The 11,490-nt window shown below is 41.6% G+C and overlaps 1 protein-coding gene across 2 annotated transcripts in view; it reads right to left on the bottom strand.

The window, feature by feature from the left end:
- GABRA4 (gamma-aminobutyric acid type A receptor alpha4 subunit) overlaps positions 1-9,681 on the bottom strand; it is a 58,260-nt gene extending 48,579 nt beyond the window's left edge. Inside the window, exons 1-2 of one of the 2 annotated variants that reach the window (XM_026648164.1) lie at positions 9,653-9,681; positions 9,250-9,368 (exon numbers count right to left, since the gene is read on the bottom strand). In XM_026648164.1, the coding sequence (XP_026503949.1) occupies positions 9,250-9,368; positions 9,653-9,681 (148 nt within the window). Of the gene's footprint in view, positions 1-9,249; positions 9,369-9,590 lie in introns of both variants that reach the window. The other variant, XM_026648163.1, reaches the window with a different exon arrangement.
- Positions 9,682-11,490: the final 1,809 nt, after the last annotated feature.

The following is an 11,490-nucleotide window of genomic DNA, read 5'->3' as shown; positions in this document are numbered from 1 at the left end:
TCTACTGCAGAAGTAAATGTGATCTGACGCTGTGGTAAAGAAGCATATGACTTTCTAGCAACTACTTCTAGTCAACTCTTAGAATAGGTTTAATGAGCTCCTGAGATAAAGGTCCCTTTACATGGTGTGAATGTGTCTAAGGGAGAATAAAGAAAGAAATAGGAGCTCACAGAGGAGAACTCTCTCTCTCTCTCTCACTCACACACACACCCCTAAAATTAAGGGACTGCTCAATGACTTCAATTGTGTTGTCTCATCGAATGTCAGTGAGATACTGAAATTAATTCCTTACATTTTAAGGCATTACAACCCATAAACCATGTCAATGTAAATAAAATCATTAAATTTTAAATGTTTTTAGGAGAATGTCATGCTTACAAAAGTAAAAAGTGAAATATTAATGGCAGCAGCTTACAGAACTAGACATAAAGAATGCAAGCAATGTTCAAACTTTCAGCTAGAGTTCTACCACTCATCCTGACCAGCCAACACTCTGCTTTTCCTGTTCTCTGGCCACAGGCTACCAATCATGCTAAACTGTTTGGTGGTTTGGAAGTGTGTACTAGGAGCTGGTATGTAGTCAAACACACTTTGACTTGAAACTAAACGACACTCCAGCATGAAAGCACTGTACCACTTAGCTTGAGATTATTAACTATTTAATCATAATGACTTGTTATAAAACCCTAACCTGCTGTTATTGATAGAGTGGACATTTATATATTAAATTACCTTAAGCAGAGGATTGTACAGAAGCCTATTAACACTGGATTTGATCAATAAAAAATTGCTCTTCACTGGACCATGTGAATGTTTCTGCACATCAACAAATCCTCAGAAACATTAAGGAACTATTTACAATACACTTGTAGTGAGTATTTTTTTAAATCCACTAAGTAGTAGGGGAGCCCTACGCACTGCTATGGGCACTCTCAAGCCTGAATCACAGCCTGCAAGATAAAATGCTTCTAGATCTGCTCATGCAGGATTAAAATCAACCCAGGCAAAAAGCTAGAATTAATTGGGTGTGTGCTGGGAAGTTAATGGGTTACTGAAAGGGACAGATTCCAGCCCCTAAAACTATGGACAGGCCACAGGATAATAGCATAGGGTTCCCGTGACTACTATTCCAACCTATGGGCTGAACTGTAGCCACAGGCCTCCCAATGCCCGCTATGAAGAGGTTCCGGGCTACTGGAGCCCTGTAAGTTTTGATCCATTATCTCCTCCCCTGTGCCACTCTTGGCCTATCCTCAGTGGACAACTCTAGGGTAACTGCAGGAACAATGTGGAACTTACATGGTGCAGAAAGCCTTGTATGGACCTTGGCAAATTTCACTATTAGAGAAATTTCTAACAGAAGAATTAGGAAATTAATTAGGGGTTAAGCTTTGTGCAGAGACTTCTATGTGTGAAGTGAAATTTAGGTGCTAAGCATTGTTAATACCATTATTATGAGAACAGTCCTTTGGGCACTGGGGTACATTATCTGTTTTAGGACTGTCCCCAGAGGTATGGCTAAAATCAATGGGTACAGCAAAAGCAGTTTGTGGAGGACTTGGTACTTTCTCTTTTTAGGTAACTTCTGGGTAGACAATAGAGGAAAATAACATATGTTTGGGATTGGGAAGCCATCAACCAATACAGTTCAAATAAAACCAAAAGAACAATTGGCAAGAATAGCAGAAGGAAACCTGAATGGGGCCAAATTTTTGATTTTAAATTGTGAAGTCATGGTAACTGAGTCGGACATTTTTTTAAAGTGAATGTTTAGTGGTCATGGAAGGTCCAAGATAGATAGCACTGGGCAATGCACCCCCCACAACCTATTCAGACAGACAGACAGAGACAGATAGAGAGACACCACATAGGCATCATCTGTTCTCAAATACCAATGCCTCTTCAGCTGCCCATGTGCCTGAACCCTGACCCTCTCCAGGAATAAGGAGATAGCTCAGTCTCTTTGCCTGTTCAACAGTTAGTCTCTCTGCTGAAACTGCCAACAAGGATGGTAACTGGTGCCAATTTCATGATGTAGACACCTGTCTACTGAGAACTGGACAAATATCACCAGCTAATTTTACATAAGTCACTGAACAGCAGACAGATGGTAATGACATCAGTCACTACCAGCCTGGGCCAGATTCAAATCAGCCAACTACAGGTAAACAGTCCCATATCCTGCTAATAATCTCCTGACTCATCCAATCTAACCAGCTGAGGAAGACTGGACAATTGCCTGGAAACCCAATCAGCTTCATGGCACAGTTCCCATTACTAGCCCACTGATGCTTTTTAATAAGTACATTAGGCCATATGATGTAGCCTTGAAGCTATGCATGAATTTTTAATAAAGGCTAATAATTGTAAATATTTTTCTATCCTCTAGAAACAGACTAAATTACCTTTCTGTTTTTCCAGGGTATCTTGTGGTTATTTTCTGGCTTACTGGATGTCAAGTCTAAATTAAAGGCCTGACCCCACAAGCCCTTCCTCACTCAGGTATTTCTTGCTCACAATAGGAGCTCTACGGATTTTCAAAAGTAGCCTTAAACCATTAACAAAATGATGTATTGGTCTCTCTGGACTGGTAGGGAGTGCAAACTCTCTGGAAGTCATGCTCAGATGCTGAGCACTGAGCAGCTAGTGTGTGTCCTGAGGATGGGTGGAAGGACCTTTGTAACAACCCTTCTGGGTAATGCTTGGAGTGGAGCTGTTCAGCTCCACAAAGAATCCATGCACACTTTCACCAATGTGGGCTCTGTAGGGGAAACAGGCAAATCCTCCTGATCCTCAAAAGTTATTAATCAATTACAAACTGAGTAAAAATGCATATGTCTATAATTCAAGTGCAGTACAACTGTGAAATTGACTGTGTAGAGTGGCATTATGGGATTCCATGTTTACTGTCTCTCAATTATTTCCAGATCAAGTAGGCACAGTTTACAAATATAAACAAGGCAGAGGGGATTTTGGGGGCGGGGGTTCTCTAACTGCCAGCTTGTCAAACTCAGTCTAGATTCTGACATTCAAGCTGGTTGTTTCATTTTCAGACATTATCACTAGTAATAAAGACCGTGCAGACCAAATGATGCCGAGTGACACCTGTACAGCCCCAGTGCATTCAGATTATGTTCTCAGTGACACCTGTGTAAACCCATTATCTTCCGCTATCTTACACAGGTGTAGCTCATTAGAAATTAGTAAACAATTCTGTAGATTACGAACAAAAAGGAGTAGAATCCATTTTATTCCCTCTTAGCTGCATCAGCTCTGTCGGCTATGTCAGGGCTAACAGGGAGAAAAAAAAACAATACATACATAGTTTTGCTAGTCATGTATGCAAACACAACACTGATACACACAGGAGTGGATCTGTTGAATAAAAAGAGGCTACTTTTGCATCATTACTTTTCAGACTAGAACCACACGTTAAATTAAGGGGTGGTGGAATTAATCACATCTATAATTTTTAACAAAATTTGTTTTTAAATCTAACGTGTATTTCATTAGCCCATGAAATATCACTGATTTTTAAGGAAAAATATTAATCATGTCCAAACTGGATCCCGTGCTTATTTTACATGATAATTTTACATAGAGGTTAATTATACAGCTTCACCACTAATTTTAAGAAAGGGACGTATAATACTTTTAATGATGTAACTCTCCTTAAAGCAATCCTCACTTTGAAATAGTAGCAGTCAGTGTCTGTCTGTGGCATAGGTGTTGGCATAATCCCCTGGGTCAATAATCAATAGATTGAGACTGAATTACCAGTGTAGTCCGGTGACAGCTGAAAGCAAAACTAGCCCATTAAGGTTTAGTCAGAGTCAATTTGCAACAGCAGCTAAAGATTGCATAATATGTGATTAAACACAGGCTGGGCCTGTCTAGCCTGCCTAAACTTGGTTGTCATTTATATGAACCATGAAATTCCTACAATGTCTAGCAGATCAAAAGTTTACTTTGTAAGAATATAGGACTTCCCTCACCAGATCAGACCAGAGGTCGATCAAGTCTAGTATCCTGTCTCTGGCTTTCTCTAGTACCAGATGTTTCAGAGGAAGGTTCACAAAAAACAAACAAACCACACCATTAGCTGTAATGGACAATTAAGGAATAACTTGCCTACAGTTTCTTCCTAACTCCAGTCAGTCAGTGGTTGGCTTATGCCCGGATACATCCATTATATCCATTTTCATGTTTTATTTATATCTTCTGTCACTGAGCATATTCTCATTATCCTTATAAAGGTCTATTTTTCTGAGTCGTACTAAGCTCTCAGACTCAATGCTATCTGGTCGCAATGGCTTCCACAGGCTAGTTGTATATTGCAAATAAAAAGAGTTCCTTTTATTCATTTTGAATTTGCTGCCTTTCAGCTTCATTGATTGTATCTTTGCTCCTGCATTATGAGACAGGAGGGCCCCATTTGCCTTCTCCATGCCATTCATTATTTTGTGTCTCTCAATCAGATCCCCATGGTTAAAAGAGTGTCTGAGTGCAGAGCTCAGCTGTGCCAATCCTATCTGGGTGCATACTGCAGGTGGGGATTTAAGGTTTCCAGGAAACTTCTCTGCCCTTTGCATGTCCTCACGGAGATTGGGTATAATAGCAGCCCATTTCCCTGCCCTAAACTCATTGACTGCTCCAAGCGAACAACTCCATCAGCACTAGCCTCCCCAAAGTGAATGGCAAAAGAGATCATGGCCCCAGTCCACCTCCTAAAGAGCCAGTGGATCTGGCCTAATGTGGGAAGGAAGCACATGCTGCAACGTCAAAGAGGGTGGGGTACGAGCTAGACTCCCCCATGTTCCAGGAATTACTGCCACTCCACGGGTTGCCACCGGGACTTCCAGCTCTGCGCTACCACTTGTGCTGGGATGTGTGCCTTCAAGGCACAATCAACTCCCTAGAGACATAATTCCTACTTGCCTACATCTGTGCACACAACTCCCGTTAACTTACCGTAGGGGTTATGCCAAAGATCAAGTGCTTCATGGGCCTTACCCTAAAGAAAGGGCCATTTGAGTTTATTTTCTCAATAGTACGTGCTTTCAAACTCAGCAAATGTACAAAAATACAGACTTGTGCTGATCCTGTTCCCACTAAATGCAACAGCCAGAATTCTTTTTACTTCAGTAGGAAAAGGAGCAGGCTTACCATGTTTACCTGAGAAACCATGCAAGTTCTAAGGGACCATACAGTCCATTAAGAAAATAAACACACCAAAAATCATGTGTTATACATATACGCATATGAAAGTATGACCCTAATTGGGATATCACTTGCACTGGTGTAAATCACGAGTAACTCCATGAAAGTCCATGGAGTTGCATTAAACCAGTATGCATGAGACCAGATTCAGACACTATATATTTACTCAGGTAAATAATATACCTTTAAAAATCACTTTCAATTATATTACTTAATTTAGTACAAGATCCCCAGTGAAATGTGAACAAGCTAAATTTTCAGAGAAAATACAGGTGTTATAGTTGTTTATAGAAGATTTCTTTCTTCCTTTTCTATTATGATAAAATAAAGGAAAAACACACAAGCTGTGAATTCACATTGTGGCTAAAACTGGTGCTCCATCTGATTTTTGCTTCTGAAAATTTTGTGGCAGGATTACCATTTCTGGTAACGCTTTTACAATTTTGCAACAGATGAGGACTATATATGCAAAATCATAACTTTCTTTTTGTAACTACATTGCAGGTATTTACTGTAAACTCCATGCTCTTCTGATCCAGTGCATCGTAATGTTGTTTTGATTTGGAAAGTAGGGTGCATTGTAAATTGTAATGAGACTACTGAGTGCAGTGTAATGGAATACATATATTGCAGATAGTGTAATTGACTTGAATTATACTATAGTATACTTCCAAACCTCACAGAGCAATATTTTATTCATTAGTCTCTACATATTTTCCCACTCCTGAAACACCACCTGATTATCTTCAAAACAGCTGTACACTAGAAATCTTCCTGATTATACTTCACAGCTTTCTTCTACAAAATCGCCCTTTTAATTTTTGGGAAAAATTAAAGCCAAACTATCGATTTAGTTTTATGTTGCTATTCATCAGGTTATTCCCCTTTCCCAAAACTATTCATCAGGTTATTCCCCTGTCCCAAAATCTGTAAATTCACTACTATTCTGAAAACAGCCTTCTAAAATTTAGAAATCATTTCATAGATATCATGGCCTTTTTCATGAAAATGTCTATTTTTGTGTACGAAAACTGCCAAACTCACAATGCACAGTAACCAGGCATATGTTTTTGGTTTTGTATTTGTTTTATTAAGTTAATTGATCGTTAATGAATGGCACCAGCCTGACTTGCATGGGAGACCCGATTCCTCCATTTATCCACAGAACTGATACAGAATGGGTAATAGCTTCTACACCCCCAGTTTTACATGAGGTTCAATCCCATACACTTACAAGTGGTCCCACAAGTAAGATGGTAGTTTGTCTCTATGCTCATTCAGCCTCTCTTCTGTTACTGCCAACAACTGTGCTAATTAATGCTAATTTTGAGAGTTTGGATCCATATTAGGCTTGATCCAATTCCTATTAAAGTATTTTCCATTCAGTTTTATAGGAGCTGGAGATATCCCATTTTTAGGAAATCATCCCCCCAAAAAATCTTTCCCATTTTGCCTGTGCATGTAGAATTTTTCACAAATTGTTATTGTGGCAAAGCTGGCATATGCCAGAAAAATTCAAAAACTATGGCTAGCTTCCTGAGTCTGATTCTAATCTCACTTACACTAGTGTAAATCAGAAATAACTCCATTGAGTTTGGGTGTATAAAACTAAAGTCATAATAATGCCAGGGAAATAAGTTCTTGGGCCTTGTTTGGAACTGCAAGAGCTATGGATGGTAAATAAGCTTCAGCACTGAATATTATGCTGTTTGTCAGCATGTGACATAACTTTGACATTACTGAAACATACGGTACTTTTTCCCTGTGAATATTGCTGTCCTCTGTGACACTTGTTTACTATGCATTCATTGGTGAATGACCCACTTTTAAAATATGAATCACATTTACCATAAATATTTATCAGCAAAGACCAGAATACAAGGAAAAACATGATTGAGGAAGTAAATATTTTAATGATTAATCATCTGCTATTACTCTGAGTTCTGTCAAAGACTCAAACCTCAACATTTATATGCATTACTTTATGCTAAAAGCAACTCTTGCCAGTTCAGGTGAAGGTAACTTTTGCAACTAAAGACACCTTCTTAAAAAATTAAAGTGTATTTTTCATGTATTACTTATAAGCTTTATAACATTAAAACCACTCACCTTTGAGTTTTAAAGTTAGCTACTAGAAGAAACATCAAGCAGTCTAGTCCCCATATTTTAAAATATTCACCAAAAATACATTTTTCAATCTGAACTCTGGGTTTTTCTTTCACCTGCAAAGCCTCAACTATTTATTTACATTTGTAGTTGGGAGGTGAGAAGGAGGATAGAATTCGCTTTTGCTTCCTGTTAGAATTTTTAAAAAGCCAATAACATGTTTTTAAATTATTCTGTATTTAGACAATAGGCTGCAAATATATAATCTCCATAAACTGTATATTGGGTTACAGATTCAGCATTCTCCGCTCATTTTAGACATTCAAATACTTCACTTAAAGCATATTTTTACATGCTTAATAACTGTGTGTTCAAAAAAGAATGACGAAGTCTTGTTCACAGCACATCCCTCTGAAAGAAACCTGCAGAAGAGTAATCTGTCTTTAGGAGAGTCAAACTGCAAAAGACCATCTGCGTAAATTATCCTCACCGGTGCTTTAACAAGATTAACTTTATTTACACCTAATGTCCTAAGCCTAGCTTATAGAAAGCCCACTCCATAAGGTAAAAGACATCTAAAATAAACAAACATTGATTTATGGTGCTGTGTGTGTTTCTCTTGTATGGTAGAGTCGTGCATGAGTGCATATTATTTGGTATGTATATGGAGTGTTTTAGCTTGGTGTAGATGTATCAAGTGTATGAAGAAGGTATGTCAGGACAGGAGCAAAGTATTTCACAGAACAAGCCTACATAAAGCCCTCTTTCAAACCTGATGGGTAGTAGCCCCATGACTGTCTTTGTCAGCTTGGTGCATCACCAGAGATGCTGTGTCACTTTTCTTTTTCCCAAGCCTACATTTTAATACCCTCATTCCAGGAAAAAGTAAAAACTGGATTTACCTGGATCCTGATGGTTTTTGGTCCCTAGCTCCCAAATTGTACCATCAAAAGAGAGAACACACTGTCTAGCTTCTCGTGTAGCACCAGAAAAAAAAACCTGGCCCCCAGTACATCCTGGCACAATTGTGCCACAAAAACCCAGATTCAACACATGGAGCCAGCTAAATATTGTTCTAAAGAAAAGGCAAAAATTGAGGCATTTCAGTTAAAAATTGACAGGGTCCGATACCCAATTTGTATTTTTTTTCCAGTACTATTTGAGCAGATGCATCAGGGTCCAGATTTGTCAGTGAAATCGGAGTAGCTATGCTGGTTTCTATTTAGATTGTACATATAGGATCTTGGGGTCAAAAATTGCCAAAATCCAGCTGGATTCAGGTGTCAGATACCTATTTTTGCACCCCCATTGTGCCAATATATGTTGGGCTCAAAATATTTTTAGAGCAGTAGGAGCAGCTAAACCCATTCTGTGTTAAGCAGTGGAACTTGGGAGATGGGGGCTAAAAATTAGCAGGATCCAGCAGTGTTCAGTTGACAGATCTGAATCTTTGCACGTTGTTATGCTGAAATTTTTGGCACACTCAGTATAGCTAAACTGGTTCTATTTAGTGGAATTTGGGCTATTGCTGCTTAAATTTGTCAGGACCCACATGCTGGACTTGGGCATCTATGACACTTCTGCTCCAGAGTCCAGATTCTTTTGGTGCAGTAGGTGCTCGACTTGCTCTTTATTTTGATGGTACGATTTGGGAATCAAAAATCAACAGGGATTTGGCAGGATCCAAGTAGATCCAGCTTTTTTGCTCTCCTTGCTCCCACTGATTTAGCTTCTCCGGCTCTGAGGGACAATATTTTTGGGCGGGAGGAGCAGGAGCGGTATTTTCACATTATCATTCGTCAATAACAATCAGGATCATTACTTTTGTTTGTTTTTTAAACGCACAAAGCCTACCTAGTTCTCCCCACAGACAGACACACAGGCAGACTGACAGACAGGAGGGACCGTGCACAGTAACCATACCCCCAAATCCAGGACGCAGCCTGTTGTCATAACCATCCAGGAGACTGTTCAGGATGCTTGTAAAATTCTCCGGCCATAATTTCTCCTCCTTTTTGATCTGTCCCGGGGGCTCGGTGACGCTGCAAGGGGAACAGACAAGCCATTATCATTGTTGATGGGGGGGGGGGGGGGGGGGGGGTAGGATCACCCAGTGGTCAGGGTGGGTTGTCTTCATCACCACCACCACGTCCCCCTGCCCCGGGTCAGAAGCAAGGTCCAAAGCCAGCCGCGCCGGGAATCAATCAAAGGGCAGGTGGCGGCGATGCAAGGTGGCCTGGATCCGCTGGCTCGGGGGTACTCACCAGGTCGCCAGGCACAGGAAGTGCAGGAGGGTGATGGAGAGACCCGAGGACATCGCGATCACTAGCTCCTTGGCAGAAACCATCTTTGCATGCCATTCTTCAAGCCTGGCCGCGTCCCCCGTCACTCAGTGCCTTGTCCAGGGGAGAGACCCCAGCCGCTGGCGGGGAGGGGGCACCCCGCCCCGGAGCACCCGGGCAGGGACAGGCACAAGGAACAAGTGCGGGGGTGGGGGGACCTGTTTGCTCGCGCCGCTGGTTTCCCTGCCAAGCTACATCTCGTGGATGCCGTGTCGCCGGGCGCTTTGCACATCCAGGCGGCTGGGCGAGGCTGCCCAAGCCTCTAACTCTCGAGGGGGCAACAGGCTCCCGCTCCCCACCTGCTCCTCCCTCCGCCCCTTCGTCCCGCCCCCTGTTAGTCCCTCGCAAGAGGGGGTTCGACTCGATCACATGGAGCCAGGCGCTGCGGTTCGCCTGTTTGTTTGCCCGGCTCCATTGCAAGCGCCAGAGGAGAGGGAGGATCAAACTACGAGGCAGAAACAGTGGGGGGTCTCCTCCCTCCCTCTCTAGCCCCTTCACACCACGGCTCTGCGGTGGGGTGGTTAAAGCCTCGCTCCCCTGCCAAGTGTTAATTTTATACTGGAGAGGGGAGGGGCACAGCCACTAATTGGCGAGAGAAAATGTCACTTTAGCAAGAAGCCCATTAATTACCAAGAATAGTCTGTTTGAGGACACCCCCCTTTTCCCAGCACTTCCACCCCAATTTGAAAACACATCCCCATTCCCTTTTGGGGCATTATTATACCTTGTTGCCTGCTGGTGACAAATACTTTCACTTCTTTCAAACACTGTCTCCCAGAATGACGCAGACTTGCTGTGAGACTTCCCCCTCTCTTCCCCTGGTGGCTCTCTCCCCAGCTGTCCTGGTGATGATCATGGTGATGAAGTCTTCATTTGTCTTGACTGTCTTTTCTCTCTTAGGAAGGGGTGGGGGAGAAACAAACCCACCAGCCACAAAGAAATGAAAGCCTGGCGCATGTATTTCCTGGGTGTGGGAGGTTTGAAAGAAGGAGACTTTTTCCCACGTAGATCGTGGTATAAAATAAGGGGGGAGGAAGAGAATTGTAGCTGCAGTGTTAAAAACAGTGCACACCCAAAATGGATGCAATAGAGCTAATTACCCTTAGATAGAAACCCGGAGATGCCACACAGAGAGAGCAGATAGCTTGCACATTCAAGGGCTGGTTGTTTTGTGGTTGGTTGGTTTTGGGTTTTTTCCCCCCCATAATGATGACACCAGCTGTGATGACCCAAACAGTTTCCATTATATTAAGTCCAAGGGATTATGCACCAGTTACAGAGAGATCCCTTTTGAAATGTTACTACTCAATCAGAGGTTGTTGGGTTACAAGGTGTCTCCCCCTCCCCCCTTCCTTTGTCTCAGTCACATTGAAAGTGTTTACTATGAACATCAACTTATTCTTCTGATCCTGTGTACCGTAGAGTTGTTTGTATTTGGAAACTAGAGGGCATATAAATCTTAATGAGGATTCTGAATTTCATTGTGCTGGAGTATATAGAGCAGATATTGTAATTGACTCAAATTCTATTGTACTGCCAAGCCTGCCAGAGAAGGGCTTTATTCTTTACTTGCTACAAATTCTACAACCATTGAAATGGCACCTGATTATCTTTAAAACTGCTCTCCACTCGAAATCTTCAGAATTTGCTCCAAGGAAGGTGCCCTTTCTTACTCCTTTGAAAAACAATTAAAGCTGTGTTTGAAATCTATTTAGCACATGCTGCTGTTTATCTTTCATAAGACTCCATCTAGGCAGGTCCTCTTTAGGGTTGTGCAAATTCTTAGTCTGCTTTCTGCCAGTTTCAAAGGGTGAAATGCAAG

This window comes from Terrapene carolina, unplaced genomic scaffold (genome assembly GCF_002925995.2).
Source record: "Terrapene carolina triunguis isolate 2854851 unplaced genomic scaffold, T_m_triunguis-2.0 Scaffold66, whole genome shotgun sequence".
NCBI classification, from domain to species: Eukaryota; Metazoa; Chordata; order Testudines; family Emydidae; genus Terrapene; species Terrapene triunguis.
This window is presented reverse-complemented; position numbering and strand designations above follow the sequence as displayed.